Below are 21,669 nucleotides of genomic sequence, written 5' to 3' on the forward strand. Positions count from 1 at the left end.
CAGGCTCTGAAGTCTTAGGGATCCATTGCCCCTGGATAGGCCCAATGTTTGCATAGGAATGCTGAGATGAAGTCAGGTTTTGTGCTTTCCCCAAGGGACTATTTTTATCACCTATGAATATTTAAATTGATTATTGTGTTAATATCATCAATATTATTCAATTATTCTGATAGATATTATTTCAGCTTCATGCCATTCCTTCTGCATATTGTGGTTGCCAGAAAGAACTCTTCTCACATTATTGTTGAACAGAACTTCAATTCCTTTTAGAAAACAATGGGAACTATTGTTGTGAATCCTGAGTAGTCTTCTTGTGCCACAAGAGCAAGTTCATGGCACTTCCTTCTGAAAGGAGAAAGGATCTGGAATTGCATCTCCATCCCATAGCCAAATATAAGCTTTGTTTTGGTGAATTTTAGGAGATCCTTAATTAGCTAATAAGGTGATGGAGTGAATTTGGTGGAATCACTCTCAGCCTAACCTCTCTTTCAGTATTTTAAGACAAAAAGGTGGGATAGGGAGAACATAGGGAAGACAATGTGTGTTGCCCTGAATTCCTTGAAGGAAGGGGGTTGGTGATAGAAAGAAAAAAGTAATTTTGTTAAAGCTTGCTTGTATATTTGTTCTTTGGCCCAAACAGAATACAGAGTAGTAAAGTACAATGTATCAAAGTGATTCATCAATTGAACCAACAGAATGAAACATAAGGAGAATCTAATCAAGGTGATAGAATTTTTTTAAAAAGAATCTTTAAAAAGCAGAGCGGGATCGCTAAATAGAGCCAACAGAATGGACTGTGTCCAAATGATAAGGTATTTAGTCTGTTTCCACAATTTAATCAATTTAATCAAAGTAACCAATTCAGCTATCACCACATTTAGAGTGAATGCTTTAGGAACACAATTGACTTCCTAGTTCTGGATCTTTTATACTGCTGGAGTTTGAAAATAAAAGTTTCCTACTCTTCAAGAAAACAAAATATTTTAGGGTGGAGTGATTCATCATGGCATGTAAGCTCTTGGTTTGCTTTGAAGTTGAGCTTTTATTTTAGCCACTCTTAAAATTATAGCTCTCTCTCTTGAAAAGAGGTACAAAACCAGGGTGGTATTCTAGTAGTTTTAGTGACAGAAATGTGGGAAATAGATAATGATCTTCAGAGGTAACCGTAGAGTTGGCTGATTGGTTATAAGTGTTCTGTATGTTTGCATCATCTCCATATTTATTGGCAACATGTGGGTCTTAGGTTTTCAGATACATCATCTGTGGACACTTAAAAGTAATGGAATTACAATGAATATCAGGTATTTTCATGTAATCAGCATTGGTCTCTGCACGAAACATGCTTTAACTTCTTAAAAGGAAGCATTATTTAAACTACCAATTTAAGATCTCTATCATAATCTTAATTTTTTTTCTGTGCTGAGATTACACAGACAGACAGATTACATATATTCACCACAGAAAAAATGGCAAAGGAAATTTGGGAACAAGCATACCAGAAGATTAGGAGTACTTTCCTTTTTTTGTAAGCAAAGCTCTTGGTTTTGGACATCAGAAACTGGGTAAAAAAGTTGCAGCAACTCTACCAGAGAAAAGAGAAATGCTAATACATTTCAAGGAATCTGATTACAGGCCTTGGTTACAACTGGGCGGAATTGGCAGGCAGGAGGTAGAGTGATGACTCTGTTAGTAACAGTATCACTTAAAAAAAAAAAAAAAAACTAATGTGGTTGCTTGCTTCTTGGCAAGAAGCCACTGCCTGTTCTTCATTTCCCTTTTTGCTTAATTTGGTCCTTGAATTTCACATTTTCCTAACTGCCCATCTAGTCTTCTCCACTTCCGTAAAGTATGTTACATATGCTTTTTTTTTTTCTTTTGTAGCAACTTTTGTTTTTGTTTTCTGTTATGGGCGGCCATGCTTTATTACATATCTCTTAGACATATATTCCACTTTTCCTTGTGGAGCATACAGAGCATTCCCCCCAAAACAATAACCTTGTGAGTAGGTTGGGCTGAGAGAGTGACTGGCCCAGAGTCTCCCTCTGAGTATCCATGGCTGAGGATGGATTTGAACCTTGGTCTTCTCAGTTTTGGTCCAACACCATAATGACTGCACCACCCTGGTTCTCATTATACCAACCTGGCTTTGTTATCCTACCTGTTAAGCTCCTTTTATATATTTATGTACGATAGCTAACATATAGTGTAATAATATAAGCAGTACAAAAACATATACTTAAAAAAAATCTAAGTAGTTAAAAGAAAAAATCCAAAGAAGTGACCATCAACATCATCCTCACTCTCATCCCTCTTTATATAGAAAAGGAGAAAAAGACCAATTTTGGTCCAATATCAATTCAGAAGAGTTAGAATTTAAGTTGAGCTTGGCAAAACGGGAGAAACTAAAACATGGAGAAGGAGAGGAAGAGAAGAGATAAAATCTAAAAATGAAGAACGGGGAGGAAGAACAGAAGAAGGAAGTTGAGAGATTGAGGACGTTAGATGACAGAGGAAGCAGGGCAGAAGAGAGGTGTGCAGTATGGGAAAAAAGATGAGAGATTGATTGGGGAGAGATTTAAGTTGAGCAGAAGACTGGAAAAGAGGCTTGAGGGAGATGACTGGAAAGGGAATAGGAAGAAGGCAGCAAATACTTTTACTACTGCTGTGGCTGGGAGATGGCATGGTAATGCAAGGGAACCAACTCAAATTGCTGCCACAATTAGTAGGGAATGATCGGATTTGGTTCTGGGCTTGTCCGGAACAACTGTCACCACCGATTGTTTGTAGCTGTCAATAGTCTTGACTCTGAGAGTGTTTCATGAGGAGATGAAATAACTAGCTGGTGTTATTATTTGCAGTAGTTAGGTTATCTCTAGAAATACACCTGGGTGTAAGAGTCAGAGTGATGGGAGAAAGATGGTCAGTCCCTTCAGGGAAAGACATTGCAGTGTTGTCTGAGATAAAGGGTCAGATTAGTGGGTACTAGGTGGGGGATTTTATAGGCTGGGAAAGCAGCTTTAACTGAACAACCTTACTTATTTTTAATTGGTGGTATTTCAGGAGTTTAGTGACTCTGCTGCCAAGAGTGAGCATGGGGAACTGACAGTGATCCTCCATGAAATGTTGGCTGTTAAAATTTACAAAGTTTTGCTAAGTGCATATACCTGAGGATAGCCTGCAGAGACAAGCTAGGGATTCTGCAACCAACCCAGCTGCTCTGCACCATCCATATGTGGGCTCCTAGATCTTACTTCAGTACTAATAGCGGAGGCCCCCAGGCTATTCATACTAGGGAACTTCAATCTCTATTCCTTTGGATGGAATCAGGGGCAGCTCAGGATTTCATGGCAACCATGAACTTGCAGGACTTTATCGTTTTCAGTCAAGGTTCAGTTTGGCACTGGTCACTCCTGCAGATGACCTCCAGTGGCAATAATATAGCCTGTCTTGTCCTGTTAGATCTCTCAGTAGTATTTAATATTACTGACTACGCTATCCTTCTGAACCAGCTACAGGGGTTGAGAGTTGGGGGGTACTGTACTGCAATGATTCCACTCCTTCCTAAGTGAACACTACTAGTCTAGAGAGGAAAGAGCAGTTTGGCCCATGATCACTCCAATATGCAGTACCTTCAGCCCTCTCCTGCATTATGTAACATTTGCATTATTTTAAATCTTCCCTCCTCCCAGAAGATAAGAGAGGTGGAGACTCAAAAACAGAGCTTCTTGGTAGCTGGCCTGGCCTTCTAGAAGAAGCTCTCCCTGCCAAGACCAATATGGTCCCACACTACCTTTTAAAAAGCTAGAAAGTCTTGGCTTTTCCAGTTAACTTTTGGAGGCTAATTATCTTGCCATTTACATTGCAGTTTTAATCCTATTTTGTTCTGAATTCTAAGCTAAACTCTCATTCTAATTTTCAGAATGTTATATTAGGGGATTCGAATTTTGTTTGAATTTATTATCTCTGTGAACCGTCTAGAGGGTTTGGGGGATTGTTTGTTTTAGGGGTTTTGTTGTGCTATTTTCAGAAATGGCTTACCATTGCCTTCTTCCTATGGCTGAGGGGGAGTCACTAAGTTGGCTTTCGTGGCTAAAGCAAGACTAGAACTCATGGTCACCCAGCTTCTAGCCCGATCCCTTTAACCACTACACCACACTGGCTCTCTTTTGTAATTTGGCAATATATAAAATATTGGATTTAAGGGGGGGGGAAATGCCCAGTATCAATACTACAGTTGAAACGGTCTTGTTTTAAAAGATGTCCATGAGATCTTAACTGATGGAAGTACCTGCAGCAAAGTGTCTGATGAGTGGCACATAAGTGAAGTAGCACAGAAGTGAGCGAGTGACTGAGAATAGTCCATTGGATCTCTTTGTTGTTGTTCTGTTCTTGTTCTAAAAGAAGCACTCTTGATATTTTTTTGCTCCTTCCTTCTCCATGGTGGTTGTATAAGTGCTGTGGTTGCTTACCCTCTGTTCTGAACTAAGTTGCTTGATTGGACTAATCAAAACAAGCAGTTGAGTGTAGAGGGTTAAAGAGTGCCCATCTGTTCTATAAATGTTGCTTGAGAAGATAAAACAGCCAGGAATTAGTGGATGGCTTGGTCTTTTCTCTCATCATTGGCAGCTGAAATGCTGATGAAGTGATAATGAACAAAAAATCTGCCCCCTTGCTGGATGGAAGAAGAACATAGACATTGGGCAAACCTTATTCTTCTCTTTAATAGAATCTCTTTAAAGAAATAATTAATCAGTATACTTTCCTAGATGCATGTCAGTAATGTAACTTACTACTAACAGGTACTTGAGGAAATGCATTAATATACAGTATGTAAAATATTATTTCTACTCTGCTGTGGACAATATGGGCATCCATCAGCTGGAGGTAATACCAGACAGTCTAATCAAACAGAGGAAAACAACGGAAGTTAATTTCAGCTTGTGTAACTGTTTATAAAAGACAGATGCAGAAAGTTTAACATTAGTTAAGAGCATTCCATGTGATATGTGAGAGGAAAAAATGTTTAGCATTGCTAGTGTATTTGCTTCACTCAAATCACATTCCGTATTTCCTGTTGTATAGATCTTTATAGCTTCAAAGATGGGTATTTTAAGAAGAACTCTATACATAGACATGTATGTATATGTTTTACTTCAAAAGAAGGCCACAATGGTTATAGGAAATTGCATTTATCTTCATAAGAATCTGAAGAGGTATGTTGGACTGAGAAATGGTTGGTGAGCAAAGACCATCTAAAGAGTTTAATATCTGAATAAATTTGAACCTGAATGATCTTATAGCAACGGTTACTTTTTTTTTACCATGCTGTCCATCGTGACTCTTTCACATTATTTCTCCTTATGGCTGAGCTGAATGTGAACCACATAGTACAGTACAGTATTTTCAGCCTTGGGTGGTTGTTGTTATTAATATTATTATGGTTGGTCACACAGTCAGCTAGATGTTTAGACTAGATTTGGCATTTTTATCCACCTATCAGGTCCTTCTCAAGGACCCGGGATAGCAGATGTTGTTTGATGGTATTAAAGGCATGGTTGCAGGATATAAGCTGTTCCAAGTAAAGCTGCCTTTTGCAATTGACTGATGGTGATTTTGTCAATGCCGATGGTGTTCAAGTGGTGCTCCAGATGTTTTGGGATTGCACCCAAGGTACCTATTGCTATTGGTACTATCTTTGCTTTCTTTTGCCACAGTTGTTCTATTTCTATTTGCAGGTCTCTGTATTTTGTGATTTTCTCCAGTTCTTTCTCTTCTATTCTGCTGTCTCCAGGTATTGCAGTGTCCACTTTTTTGTCTTTCTTATCAACAATTGTTAAGTCTGGGGGGTGGGGGTGGCAGGTGCTTGTCTGTTTGAGTTCTGAAGTCCCAACGCACTTTAGCTTCTTCATTTTCTATTTGTCTGTTTTGTGGTCCCATCAGTTCCTGCTTGCAGGCAAATGGTATTTCTTGCAGATATTCCAGTGTACCACTGTTGCTACTTTGTCATGCCATTGTTTGTAGTCAGTCTGTGTGATCTCCTTGCAGCAGCTGACTAGGTGGTCCACTGTTTCTTCAACTTCTTTGCAGAGGCGGCATTTGCTGTCTGTTGCTGTCTTCTCGATTCTGGCTTGGTATGCGTTAGTTTTTAAGGCTTAGTCTTGTGCAGCCAGAATTAGCCTCTCTGTCTCTTTCTTCAACTTTCCTGCGCTTAGCCATTCCCAGGTCTTGTTATCTGCTTTGCCTACTAGTTGTTTTTGTGTACTGGCCGTGCAATATTTTGCCTTGCCATGTCTCTTTTCTGTTTTTCATTTGGTCTTTCTTGTAGGCCAGTTTGGTCTCTTTAGTATTCAGTAAGCCTTAACAGTGTACTAGCTTCAATGCATCATCTTCACTGTCCTTCAGATATTCTCCCAATGCCCTTTTTTCCTCTTCAACTGTCTGGTGCACTTGCAACATTCCATGTCCACCAATGCTCCTTGGTAAGTAGAGTCTGTCAGTGTCACTGTGTGTATTCATTGTCATTATTTTTCTGGTTTTCCTATCCGGGGCTTCTGTAGCTGTGGCCTAATTAAAGCTTGCACCTTACCATGGCTCCCAAACTTCTTGGCTTCATCTTCCCATCTTCATTTGCTCTTTGCAGAATTAAAAAATCTGCTTTGCCTTCCTATACTGCACATTTTAGGATTACCCTCACAGGGATATGGTATGTGCAGAATCTCTGCTTGCTTTCATTTACTGGTTGTTGGTACTGCTTTCATCACACAGTAGCATAATTGCCTTGGTGCTGGCTTAAAACTGCGATTTTCTTTATGGATTTCAGGGACGCCATATGGGATACTGTTGGACATGGCATGCATATGATTCCCAGGTGGCAAACAGGGAATCACAAATCGCAAATTCATAAATGGGAGCATATAGTTGTCCTCTGAAGTAAGCAACTTTCATCTTTTGATTAAGTCGTAAGCAGAAGATGGACTTTAACCAAGACATATTTTCCTATTATTTTCAATGCAAGGTAGACACACAGTAAGCCTGAAGCCTGGCTTGGGGAAAAAAAGGAAAACTACATATTTAGAAGAAGAATTAGGGAAAACAGATGACTCTTAATTAAAAGAATTTGTCAGCAATCCAGAAGTTTATTTCAAAAATTATTGCCAAGCTTTCAGAGTCCCTTCATATTTTGCTTCCCGTGACATATTTCAAGGAAACCAGAGTGTGCTGTTTTTAAACTTGATTATAGGTTGAATACTGCCAAGTAATTATCTGCCCAGAAATTGCTTTTCTTTCCTTTTTTTTTCCTTTTTTCTTTATAAGTATGCATGAGAGGAAAGCTTGCTCAGAGTTGCTAGTATAATTAACCATTTCAGGCTGGCCAAGTTTCTATTTAATAAACATTAGATTTCACTTACATTACTTGCTTGTGGAAGATATGTATCTGTCTGTACATCTCAGTCTGGCTTTGCAGTTTATTAAAATTGGTGTTCTGACCACTTCTTTACTTTTGTCCTTTATTGTGAGTGGGCCCTAAATTACATTTAGATGAATTTTAAATTTGGTAGCTTTATAAATCTAATAAATTATTAAATTAATTATTACATACCGTATTTTTCCATTAATAAGATGCCCCCATGTACAAGACGACCCCCACTTTTCCAACCCAAAATTAAGAAATCAATATTTTAAAGATAGTGCAGAACACATTTTTATTTAGTAATTAGGTAACATTTACCTGATACACTCGGTGGGAGGAGGTCCAAACCGTCTCTCTGCAGCTCTGTTTCCATGCTCTTTTGCATAACTGATTACATTCAATCACGAGTGAAACTGCCGATAGCTTGTCTCTGCAAACAGACTTCCTCCAATTGGTTTGTTCAGCATCAGCTGACGTCAGTTACATAAGGCTCGTGATTGGAGGAAGTCTGTTTGCAGAGACAGTATGGGCAGTTTCACTCGTGATTGGAGGCTCGTGATTGGAGGAAGCCTGTTTGCAGAGACAAGCTATTTCACTCGTGATTGGAGGCTAGCAATAGGAGGAAGCCTGTTTGCAGAGACAAAGTATGGGCAGTTTTGCAACTGTGCAGTTCTCTCCTCGGCTTACTTCCTTGCATAAGACACCCTTCAATTTTTAGCGTAAGGATTTTAGAAAAAAGTATCATCTTATAGTCGAAAAAATACAGTAATTAATAATTCAGCGTAGGAACGTGCTGATAAATTTCAGCTGTTAGCTGAGAATTTGGGCTTAAATGAAGGAAAACTCAGTTGACCAATTCAACAAGGTTCTATTGAAGGTAGGACACATGATGGAGAAAACACCCGCACCCCTCCCTTTTCCTTTGTAGGTCTGCCTGTGGAATGAGGCAAGTTGGCCCTTTAAAAAGGGCTCTGCCACATCAAACAAATGTGGGCCATTGCAGGGGAATGAATGGTGGAGAAGAACAGGAGAGGTGAACCCCGGAAAAACAATGGAGGATGACAGAATTGACGGACAGGAGAGTGGAGTGTCATGAAAGTCAATGGAGCTTGCTGGCAGAGGTAATGAGGGAGTGGTTGTACCTGAATAGCCTGTCCTGAGATGCTGGACCGTTGTTAGCAGAAGGCCAAGGATGCTGGCAGAGAAGGGCCAGGGCGTTGGAAGACAACTGGAAGCCCATGGTGCCAGCAACTGATTGAGGACTGATGCTAGCAGTGAAGTCAGAGCAGCCTGAAGACCCAGGAGCATGCAAAGAACAACAGACCAGCTCACAGTAACTGACAAAAAGGGCAGGAATCCCCAAAGTACCACACCCTCCACTCCACAGGCCAAGTCACAGCTCTCTCCCAGGACAGCAATAGAGTGGTGGTTCTAACAAGCAGCAGCTTGACACCTTACAGCAGTAGTCCAGGATAAACCACAAACCTTTCTGCAAGCAGTTGATGTTGGTTAGGTTAACAGAGTGTATGGGAGAAAGGTAGAATAACAATATAGAAATAATATAGATATAAGGTATAGATACTGTAGTGTAGTTTATAAATATAAGATACTGTATAGAAGTACAGTTTAAATTACTATAAAGATATGCTGTAGTAAAAACATAGCAAGTTAGAGTAAGCTTACAGAAACTAAAACGTAATAATACACATTTAAAGGCCTGGATGCCATTCTGATGGTAGTTCATCTCTTTTCTAAAATGACCAATTTAATTCTCTGTTGTGGCCTCCATTCCACCCAAAGACAACTTGCCTGTTTATTCAAGATGTTGATCAGACCCATGGTTGCCCAATCACCTGATTTTAGACAAAAGCTCACAATCTTTCTGGAAAGCTCTATTGCAAGTATTGGGTATAAAGCTCCATCTGTCATCTCCCATCATTCACAGATAGATGGAGAAATGGAGAGGATAAATGCCATCTTGGAGTAATATATTTGTTACTAGCAAAACCATTGGTCGGACAATCAAACTAGTGTGTTATCTATGGTCTGGTTTGCTTATAATAAACTGAGATCATGCCTCTGCTCAGATGTCATCATTTCATACCACCTACAGCTATCAGCCATGGCTACGGCAACTTCTTCCCCCATTCTGGAGGCTTGGAGTTTCCTCCAGGAATTTCAAGCTGCTCACTCAGCCCCTTCTTAACTGCATTTGTTCCAAGTGCTCTGCTGACCATCATCCTCAGGAAGGTTCCCTTATTACTGTTGAGATAACATTTAGTTTTCTTCCAGATTTATCCCTTCCACATCTAAAAAGCTGGATGTGGACCGTTCCGCATAATAGTATGGATCAGTGCTGTGGTCTTTCACCTGCAGCTGTCAGCCACACTGAAAGCACATCCAGTTTCCTATCAATTCCTCCTGGTCCTGGAATTTCCTTCTTGCCTCTTGTGCATAGCCATGTGAGAATTTGCAGGTAGAGCCTATTTTGAACTTGTAGTACAGGAAACAAATAGTTGAATATTTGATTCATTGAAAGGGCTTCCCAGACACACAGTGTTCTTGAGATGGGGCAACTGATGTACATACACCACATCTCCTTTGACCGTTCCATTCTCAATGCTATTTAACAAGCCTAAGCTATCTGTCCTAAATGGGAGAGAGAATTGAGAAGAAGAAGGGGTATTATGTATGAATGAGAGAGGGCCTGCTCCCATTGAAGATGTGAGGGAGACTTCTGTGAATTCCTGACAGAGAAGGAGAAGAAACCGAAATTTCTCCTTCCTGCTATCCTTAAGCAGGAGAGAGAGGCAAAGAAGCCTGAAAAGGGGGGTGATCTCTTCTGCTTCAGCTGAAATTGAAAAATGGAAGTGCAAGGAGTGGCATGATGCTCTCCAGCTACCCACAACCAGAAAGAGAGAGGAAGCACTTGACACTTCCAGATCAGAATCACTTTCTGACCTTCCCATTGTTTCTAAGTTTCTAGCTCCTTGTGGCACCCTACTTTGGGGATGATCACTGCCTTTTGACTCCTAAACTGATCCTTTGAGCTCTGCCAGCCCAGACTTTGAAATTTATGACTAACATCCCTGGCAGTCTCTCTTCAGCTGTCCCTTCTCTCTGCCGCAGCACACAGGCAAGCCTTCTTTGTCTGCTGAAAACATACTCTTGCCTGATTTACAACCTCTAGTCCATGTGTTATCTCTGTTTATGCTATCTTGTTGAATTGATTTACAGTTAAGCTAATAAAAGTTCTGAGAACCAGTATGCTATTCATTCTTGCCTGCTCACAGCTGGACACACAGGAGGAAGAAGCCTAGAGCTTAACCTGTGCTCTGAAGCATAGATTTCTGAAGAAATGTCTGACTTCTTTGCGCTGCAACAGTAATCATTTGTTCAGTTTGAGGCTTCGTTCTTGTCTGCAGTAAAGATTCTAATCTAACTGAGTTGTGTCTGGGAGTCTTCTGCCATGCCCAGCTGAGACCGGAATTAAGTGTCTGGAGATCTGTGATTTACTACCAAAAAACTGGTGTGAAGCCTGAGATGGAAAGGGGTGGCTCTGGGTTTGTATTGATTTGGAAAGTACAAATTAGATAATATGCACTGAATTAATTTTTCCTCATTATTTTTAAATATGATCTCTCCTCTTTTTTGCCAGGCAATCATGATCTATTATTTTGGTGTGATCAACTGTTCTCTAATTTCTTGTTGCCAATTTTTTTTCTGTTTTGTTTCACGTACCTAAAAATTTCAGTTGAATTCCTTCTGTATATTGAGGGGAAGGTGTTATGGTATATACATTTTCCATTGCCTTGCATTTATTCTGCCTTTGATTTTTACTTATTAATAGTATTCTGTAGCTTCTCAGTGCTCAATCAGTCCTATTTGCCAACAACAATGATTTTCTCACCAATTTAGATGAGGCAATAGGAAATGAAAATATTGTTATGTCAACTGACATACTGCAGCATATCTCCAGGCGTAAGGACTTCATTAAAGTATGCTCTCTCTGATTATGTATACCTGATATCCCATCTCAGAGAAAACATGAATGTCTGATGCTCTGATATGTGCACTCATAGCATACCATAATTACTAACTTTTGAGAACATCAATAACACCAGCAGCAACAAGGGAAGGAGAAGTGGGAAGAAGGTAGTATTGCTGTTAAGCTTCTCTCTCCAAGAATCTCAGCTACATCACAATAAGTTGGGTGTAGAGCTTCAGCCTCTCCTCCCCATTGATGTTAATGCAACTGAAATCATTTTTATGTATCTATGCATGTATGAATATGTGTGTAGGTGTAATGTGGGTGAGGTATCCAATTCACTATCCAGCATTCCCCTTGTCTAATCTGCTGTAGTTCCAATGCATTATATTGCTTTTATTGGTTTTATGGAGAATGTTTGGAAGTAACAAAACTGGATTTTGGCAGCTGGAGATAACTGAAGAGATTAAGGGGGGGGAAACATACCAACAGTCACACACTGTAATTCAGATTATAGAAATGTTTTACAGAAAACGATACATATGAGAACAAAAATAATACATTGGTTTCTAAATAAAACTTTAGTGTTACTTCATATACTGTACGCTGAGTTTGCAAGTTTCAGGCTAATTTATTTTAGACATCAGAAGCCATAGAAGTTATTAATGTGATTTTTAATGTAACTGAATGTGTGCCAAATAATAGAGACTGATATTAGGAAGCAAAGAAGAGATTGAATTGGGTAGTAAGAACAGGGAGCAGAGTGTCACTTGCAAAGTGAGATTTGCTTCCTCTTCTTTTTCCAGTAATATCTGAACACCTCCCACAAACTACTCTTGATATTGTAATACAGAATAGGAGTTACAGAGGGTAGAAATAAATTCTCAAAAAGTGAGACAGTTGTCTTCAGTTTTCCAGGTTTAACCCAATGAAATTATAAGGGAAATGGGAAGCATGGAAGATACAGAAAAAAGGAATAGTGACACATTAGTTTTTCATTAAACTGAGATAATCTGCTATATGATATGATAGTGATATGAAACTGATTTCTTTAACTGTATCAGAAGGCAAGGATTACTCTTGCAGTTCAGAATAAGAAATGGCATTTTATTTTCCAGCTGTTTTGAAGAATTGAAGCTTTTCCTGTAGCCACAGTCAGCCCTTCAAAATCCATAGCTGTTCAATTTTTTTTCCAGCAGTTGCAACATTTAAAAAAATAATGATATAACTGCAAAGACCATTCCAATCTATTGTGTTTGTGGTCTAGCAGTTCTTTCTATTCTTCGCAACCCAATTAAATTTTTCTTTGAATTTTTTTTTAAATGAAAAAAAAATGAAAAAATTCTTTGAAACCCAGTGAAAGAGCCAGTTTGGTGTAGCGGTGAAGGCCCCAGGCTAGAAAACAGGAGACGGTGAGTTCTAGTCATGCCTTAGGCACAAAAGCCAGCTGGGTGACTTTGGGCCAGTCACTCACTCTCAGCCCAACCCACCTCACAGGGTTGTTGTGGTGGGGAAAATAGGAGGAGGAAGGAGTATTAAGTATGTTCACTGCCTTATTTATAAAAAATAATAAAGGCGGGATAAAAAAATCTTTAAACAAACCTTGGAAAGATTAGAGACTCTAACAGCAAAATAACCCCCTGAAAGCAGAACAGAACTGAACTAAATATGGTGTGGAAGGGGAAGCCAGCAAAAGCAATACTGAGTTCAAAGATAGGTTGGATCAGGCCAGGAGCTGTGGAGAAAAAAATGAGGTTAAAAAATCACAGTGCATCCCTCTGGGAGAGACAGTTGGGCAGTGGCTCAGAACATTGCTGACTGTTCCATTCTAAGCTCTATTCCCTCCTGGTAACCTACGAATGTAAATCTAGTTCATAACTCTACATTGAGGGATTTTTTTAAAATAACCTCAACAAATATGACCAATTTTCAGGTTAAACCTATTTTTTCCCTCATTCCATTTCACACGGGAAAAAAATCTATGACTTGTTTATTTTTTGGCTTCTACTTATTTTTTTTAGCAAATTAATCCAGAAGAGCACTTTTAATATGATTCTTATACATTTAAAATAGCTTTTAAAAAACTGTGGAAATTGAGTTCTAAGCCCTCTATAAAAATAAAGCCTCCTTCAAGTAGAACTTGATTTTATGGATATGTTCCTGTAGTTTTCTAGCAACAATACAGAAGTGGTTTGCAATTGCCTTCCTCTGAGATGCTTTTTGTGTTTTCTTACTTCACAGCCTAGCCTATAACCCTGAGATTCCCTGGAGGGCTCTCTTTCAAATACTAAGAGGCCCAACTTGCATAGCTTCCAAGCTAAGACAAGGTCAGCCACTTGCTGAGAGAAATATTTATAGGTAGCCCATAAAATGGTTCTCAACTTCCTTAATTTTTAGGAGTGGCCTATTAAAGTTAGAGATAGAATTTACCAGACAGTCTTGATCTGATAAGCATACTCTCTGGAAATCATACCTGCTGTTTTTAAATTCTTTTAAGGTTCATATTAATCATACTTGTCAGGTGGGAAAATGTGGATAAAATCTTATTTAAAGGTTACATTAGGGAATTATCCTACTGATATTTCTAACATTCAGTAGACATCTTCAGTAATTAAATTAAGAGTTTGTATGAAAATTGGCATCATATTTGAATTATCGTTGCGAACACTTTTCTTAACTCAGAAGGCTATATCTAGCCTGTGAGATTGTAGAAAAGAGAATACTATCATAAAAGAAACTAGTAGTATTCAGAATTATTTCAGCCATATTGGTTTGAGATTTTGTTAGTAATCCCATGTTGGAAAGAAATTATACAAAGCACTCTGTCTGCCTATCCATCAGCAGGATAACGCTCCAAAAAACAGAACAAAGTGGTATCAAATATAGCATGATGGGAGAAATCAACGAAAGATACCTTTAGCTTGAAAATGTGCTGGGCCTGTTTGGGAGGACAGAGAAAAGAATTCCAGAACACAGTTCCCAATGCATTCCTATGGCAGTGACTCAGGAGGGTTGCCAACTCATCCATTCTAAGCTCTCCTGCTTCCTTCTAGGTCTGCTCCTGGACCTAGAGCAGAGCTGTTTTTAAGGGACTGGAAAGAATTGCAGGGGAAATGCTTTGCATGGTTTCCCTCACATTCTAATAAAAAGTAATCAGTTCTGTTCTGTTTGTGTCCTGCTGAAGCATTGTCCTATATTAAAGCCGTACAGGTGTCTTTCTTCATAAAGTCATTCCAATTTAATACTGTTTGTATTTTTATTTTTTGCTTTGTAATTTGTCTATTACTCTTTTATTATAGTTTTTATTCCATTTTTATTTGTCTTCCAAAGCAGTTCAGAGAATTAAACTGAGATAAGCCCTGCCTTTAAAATAAAGATGCACAAGGGAGGAGAAATAGAAGGAAATTAATTTTTCAAGGCAAGAAGAATGTGGTGATTTTTCATAGCTAGAGAAGTATAAAGTGGCTTTCTTCAAACAAAATCTTTATACAGTTTTAACGGATAGATGGAACTACTAAAGGGATGAAGTTTTGATCATGATTATGCTTGGAAATCAGTGAATACTGTAAGGTAAATCAAGAGCATTGCCTGAGAAATAGAAATCTGAGGAATACTAATTGAAGTGAAACATTCATTATATAGAGTGAAAGAGGTTAAACATTCCAAGTTGTTTTACAATGGGAATCAGGAAAGTATAGTTATAGAGTCTCCCCATTTGGCACTTTCTTACTTGACCATTCTCATGGCCCGACATGCAGCACTCAGAATTTTTTTTAAAGAAAATCCTTAGGTACTAGCAGAGACATTTTAAAAGATTCATTGCTGTAGAGGGACATGTGGGCATAGAGGGTAAATCTCTCACTATGACCTCACACCCCCCATTTCCCCCCATAGCATTGGGCTTTTTAAAAACCTCTAATTTGCTGGGGTATAACAGAAGGAAGGAAGGAATACACTTTTTTCCTGTAATTGGGAGTTAGAAGTATGGAATTTTTGTATGTCTAACTCCCAATTACAGGAAAAACTTTTAACTGTATGCTATTTTTAAAGTAAATAGCCACAACACCTTATAGCTACATTGTACAGTTAGTGCTGGGGGCTACGGAAGAATGTCTGGTGTACCTTTCATGGGTATTTTCAGACAAAATTAACAGCATCTTTGCTAGAATCGTTCCATATGGATGAACTTTTACCTCCAAAACAAATGAAATTTGGTTTTGTATGTGCTATATTTGGAGTTAATTACTTTTTATATGCCATTCAGATATTTTATAGTTCAGAAGCAAAACACAACAGTTCCCTACGTGTGTTAAGGTTGTGCTGATGAGGCTGGGAGAGGATGTAGAAAGTCAGTTGCCCTAGATTTGGATTTAAGTATCCTCTCAAGAGGTCTACGTTTTCAGGACTAACAGAGGCATTTGCTTCTTTCAAACTTCTACCTTTGTCTTACTGCAGTCCAACACAGCACTTCATGCTATTCACATAATGAATTAAATGGATTAAAAAAAAAACATTGCTTATCTGAGATGCATAAATACAAGGTGATCCTTGTGGTCAGAGGACAGATATTGAAGATACTGATGAACTGGAAGCTACACTATGGCTAGCAGTCATTAATTCCTGTTTATATCAGCCTCCTATGAATCATTTATTTATAAATTTCCAAATGCCAGTGCAATATTAAAATAAGATTCTCTAAAAAGAGAGGAGGAGGAGGCTTATGTGAATATAGCTGTGTGTTTAATACAATTTGTATCTGAATGTGATAAATCCTTACTAAGTATGATTGAAATGGCTATAATTAGGCATAATGGTTGCATTCTGCTAATGAATAATGAAAATTTAATTGCCATTATCTCTTCAAAACAATGCTTTTTATCATGACATCCACTTTCTCCTCTGTTTCTTTTTAAATCTTTTATTATTTTCAGTAACTTTTTATATACTCAGGTATTAAGGGCCCATCATGTTTAAAATATTGATCCTCATTTTATTTTATTTTTTTAGAGACTGCAACCAGCGTACATTTGCTGCCCCAAATAAACTGAAGCTGTTTCTTTATCATAGCAGAGAGGTATAATTAGGAGGCTGCTTTAGGGTCACTAGTATTGAATAAAATTGGAAAGTGAGTGACCAGCAAAAACATTCTACTCCTGTTGCAGAAAAGTGAATGGAGAAAAAACTTTTCTCCATGCTAAAAGGAATTTCTTCATTTGGACAGTTATGTATTTTGGGAGCAACAATATCAGTGCCTCTGTTTGGTACGTTTGCTCATGTGTTCTTGGTTCCTGAACTTTTTTACACTTCCCATATCGGGAATTCAGACACTGTTTGTAACAATTCTTTCCTGTTGCTTGCTTGTTCTGCTAGAACAGGCAAGAATTTTCTCTAAACTGTAGTGTTAGTGTCTCTCTGGGGTACTTTAACTAAATAAAAGCTCAGTGTCCAGAAGCCATCAGTCTTACTCTGTCCCTCATTCACCCTTCCCATCACCCGCCCGCCTTCAAACTAATCAACCAAACTCTGGGCGCTTTGAAATGTTTAGTGAGAAAACAGTTCTGTTTTGACAGACAGCAATTACAGCAGCTGGCTTAAGGCAGATTTTACAGCTCTTTAGGGGATCCCTTATGAATAGTAACCATGAAGTTGATGTAGATTTATACAAACAGGCTTTGAGGCCAAAAAAAAAAAAAAGTGCTTCATTCCTATCACACAGTGTCTCTCAATGCTTGGCTATAGACTTCTCTTTGAAAGAATTACTTTGGGAGAAGAACTAGAACTATCACAGAGTAACCTCAGACTGCCCCTGTAGAAAAGTCTATGATATGAAGCAGCCTACCCTCCACCAGGTAGCTTCCTCTATCAATTGAACTAAATTTATTTTCTGAAATACGTTCATGATTTCACAAGTTAAAAATGCAACTGAGGTTATATACACAACAGCTGTCACTAATCTTTATTGTTGCCACAACTTGTTTGCTCAGGTGACCTGTGGGTTCCAGCATTACCATCCATTTGTTCTCCACAGTTATTAGAGGAAACTGTTAGTCACAACACCTAAAACAATCCCAATATGCAAAAGCACTGTGACAAGCAATCAAATACAAGAAATCATCACTTGTGGGCTTTCTGGTTGTGTACTGTAAATACTAGCTCAGCCTTCTATCTCACACAGGTTGACCAGAAATATGGCACATGTAATTAAAGACTTCTCAGTCTGATTTTATTTTTGTTTTATTTCTTGCAATCGCTTTTGGAAAATTCAGTGTTTGAAACTTTCCTATCCCAGCTGGGATATTCCCTCTTTGATGTAAAAAACTATTTCTTGTCATGGTGTTCATAGACCCTTCTAAAAACTTAATTCTTGCTTTCAAGAATATGTTACTCTGTTTTTCAGTTAACCTCTTAACCTTTCCATGGAGCTGTGTCCAGGAAAAAAAGTTTCAGCATCATCTCTGTTAAAGCATGCATCGTTCTCCTGTGAACCTGCAGGAAAGAGAAGAACTTCTGTCAGTCTTTTGAGAATACTTTTGCAATCAGATGAAAAAGCAATTATCTTTCTAAGGAACTCTGGCACCACATGAAATGTATTAACATTGATCCCTTAGAGAGCTATGTCTTGTAATAAAGTTTGGCAGCCCTGCTACAAGAGTTAATGTGTTCTCACTGCTGCTGTATACTATTTCTCTTTAGTAGGTTGAATCAATTTTCTCTGCTCCTTTTCTCAACCTTTAATGCTAATATACTTCCAAAGAGTTATAAATATGTATATACTATAGTTTCCTAGAAACAATCTTTTTTTGTCTTGTTTAGGATTTTACTAAATGAGCTCAGTTAAATTAATGGAAGGCTGCAAGAGATGCAATTCTTTAAAGATGTTGGTGGATTTAAATGACCCCAACCCATAATGATGGATTTCATTTTGCAGCTCACCCACTGCTCTCTAGACATGCATCAGTCCTGGCCGCAAGACCCTGGTAGTAGGATTTGGGCTGCAAACAGGTTTTGGGGCGCAGTATTTGTTAATATTGAACTGCATCCCCCATCACGCATAGTGGGAATACACATCACAATGTCTAGATTTATCTGGAACTCCAATTATTAGTCTTCTGCTTTCTAAAGTATCCCCAGTTTTGATCAGCACTTACAACAATCTATTGTACTAATTCCAAATGTTTTCCTTTATGTGTATCACCACATTCTAATTGAAAACTTTTACAGACAACCACATAAGCAAGCCATTTAAATGTTTTTAACATAGTCTGTGGCTTATGGGAATCACACATATATTAAGGGATATGAAAACCTCTAACCCTTTCTAATAAATTGTTGTGTTTACTTGCATGTTGCACTCACCACAATAAATGTAGCCCTATCAGTGCATGCACACACACACGATTGGGAGACACTGGTTTATATCCAATATGTGAGAATAGTAAAGTATGTCCTTGTGAAAAAAAAACATTTTTATGCTGCCCAGTAATCAGAAGAGTCAGAATATTCTCTTGTACTGATTTAACAATTTTAAAAGTCAAGTTAATAGCCATATGATAATTTTTTGTGACACAGATTTTGTGTGCTTCCTTGATAATAGATCCAATATATAGTTATTCTTAATTAAGTATTTGCCAGTCTACTTGATGGGTGTAACAATGTACCCCGAGAATGTTAGCGCATTTATTGTTGCATGTAAGATACTGTAGTTTATTTCTAAAATTGTTATTTTGAAAGTTGGCAGCTATAGGATGTGAACTCCAGCAACAAGCTGCACTAGTATGGCTCAGACCTATTATTTCACTTAAATAATTGCAAGGCTGTCCAGGTGTCCTGATGTAAAAGCTGTTCACTCAGACAGGAAATTGTATCTTGTTCTGAGGTTTGTTTTGTAATAAAATCCATAGACCTGAGGAATGGAGCTGCTGGGTCCATAAATCATTTTATGAGTGGACTGTTCTGACCTCAGGCCATGGAATTTTTCACGTCATTCCACTGTGGGAATAATAGAAATGTAACCAACACATGGTCTTGACCCTTGATGTATCTTTAAGTAGGAGACCAGTCTATAAAGTCAGATCTGAGATGTCTTTGTAGTATTGGTTACAAACTATCAGTATCTGGATAGTTTCTCCAGAAATGTGAAGATGATTCTTAAATAGTTTTTAAAATTCCAGAAAAAAATAAGGTTGGAATTATACAAAACCCTAATTTCTATTTGGAAATAAGAAAATATTTTGTACCTATACTGCTATTGTCTCTTCTGACAAACAATGATTTATAATCTACAGTAAACATTCTGACAGTGAAATAGATCTGCAATATGGCAATCTTCTGGTTGTCAGCAATAAGATCAGGACTTGAAATATTGAAAAGTTTCTGTTGAAAATGTTTAAAATCTAGAACATAGAATTTTTTAAAAAATATATGTTTAAGTGATTTGTATTGTTTGTGTGTGTGGTTTTGGAACCACATAATGTTTGGGGCTCTGGGGATTGTAAAAAGGAGATTCAGGAAACACCTATAGACCATGGATTTTTCAGTCGTATTTTAAATATGAGCAATCTTTAAAGGATTCTTAAAGCACCATATATATTATTTGCTTGGTTTAGTATCCTGCCTTTTTGCCTATTAGACAGCTAACAATTAAAAAATATTCCTAAAAGCAGAAATCAAGCTGGGCACATATTCCAAGAAAGCACATTTGGTTGCTTAGGAATTACATAGGAGAAGGTTGTTTCCCAGGTGCCCAGCAGTTACCCCTCTAAAAGTGGGTGAAGACTTCTTTACAGGCTAAAAAAAAATACAAAACTTTGGAGTCCAGGTTAAGGCAGGTCCAAGCAATTTGATCTGCAAATTAAAGTTAACTGTCACAGCGAGCTATGAAGTGGTATGGCTCTTCTCCCCAACATCTCTCCAACATCAGCATGGAAAAGCATTGCTGCCTATTTCATGCAGATGTGATAGAGGGAGAAAAAGAAACATTCTTTGTGGCCTCCACTATACTGTAGTTAGAAATATTCTGAATTCTGGAGAGGACCATTTTCACAGATTCCCCCTCTCCTGCAGAGGTTCTTACAAACAATCAACTTAAAGCTGACCAGAAAGTGGTCAGGACAGTACGTAGAGTAATACAGACCTCCTTCATTTTCAGATTGTCAGTTCCACCTGAACAGAATAACAAACCCAGAACGTACTTTGCTGCATGGGTAGACTCAGATACAAATTGAGAAATGTCTGTAGTTGCCATAGTGAATATGAATCTGTGAGTTGCTTCCAGTAGGACCATTCAAAAGAACCACTTAATAAAAAGGAACCTGCATGATAAGGTACAGCATTAGAACTGCAGTGACTAAACTGGTGAGGTGGAGAGTTTTCATGCATTTGATGCTATTTCTTACGCTGATCTTTACCATAATCAGTGATTGTACATTCTGAGAATTTTGTTGAGTAGGGAGAGCTTCTGTAATACTTGTGGAAATAGTCAGACATGATCTCTCTTGTTGAGAGATTGTTTTTTCCCCAGATAGACTAGCAGCTTATGTTGTATTTAGTAAAAATAGTTTTTTTTTAAGTTGAAAAATGAACTGAAAACTTTCAGCTTTTTTAAACAAACAGGTAAATGGGTGTATGTAACCTGTTTTGAGCTTAACTGGATATAGCTTGCTTCCAGGAAGCAGTATGTTTACGTGTGCATGCATGCGTACAACTTTCTTGCATAAAGGGGATAGCCAGGATAAAGTCATATTTCAAGGGGCTGTCAGTTCTCTGATGGAATCTCTTTACTATCTTGGGAGATCCTGGTAGATTTATTTGGCAAATCCTACAGCTATAAACCCCAATGAATGCTAAGCCAATGGGGCTCATAGTGCCCTCAATGTAACATCACTTTGAGACACTGTCTTAAAACGATCATAGCTGCAACTAGATGTAGCCTGATATTTTTAAAGGGAGCTCAGAGTAGGAATCACCATTAAATTATGAACAGGGCAAGGTTCAGTTGCATATTTTGAGCAGTGTGAGTGCAGTGAAACAATTCTTTTCTTTTTTTTTCCAGACAAGAAGCCCTTCTAGCCGCCATTAGTGAAAAAGATGCCAACATTGCTCTCCTGGAGCTTTCATCCTCCAAGAAAAAAACTCAAGATGAAGTCGCTGCACTAAAACGCGAAAAAGACCGCTTGGTTCAGCAGCTAAAACAGCAGGTATTTTTGCAGTGCTGTGCAGCTTTTAGCTTGCCTATACAAATGCTCTTGATGCCTGCTTCTTCCAGCACTTC

At 38.3% G+C, this 21,669-nt stretch overlaps 1 protein-coding gene across 5 annotated transcripts in view; it reads left to right on the plus strand.

The window, feature by feature from the left end:
* Nucleotides 1-21,669, plus strand: part of ERC1 (ELKS/RAB6-interacting/CAST family member 1) — a 163,660-nt gene that overhangs the window by 103,675 nt on the left and 38,316 nt on the right. For all 5 annotated transcript variants that reach the window (XM_088141236.1, XM_088141238.1, XM_088141237.1 and 2 more), the window contains one exon: nt 21,451-21,595. In XM_088141236.1, the coding sequence (XP_087997362.1) occupies nt 21,451-21,595 (145 nt within the window). The remainder of the gene's footprint in view (nt 1-21,450; nt 21,596-21,669) is intronic.

This window comes from Python bivittatus, unplaced genomic scaffold (assembly GCF_059951505.1).
Source record: "Python bivittatus isolate LINGU-HERP-01145 unplaced genomic scaffold, Pbiv_v1 ctg000330_np1212, whole genome shotgun sequence".
Lineage (NCBI taxonomy): Eukaryota > Metazoa > Chordata > Lepidosauria > Squamata > Pythonidae > Python > Python bivittatus.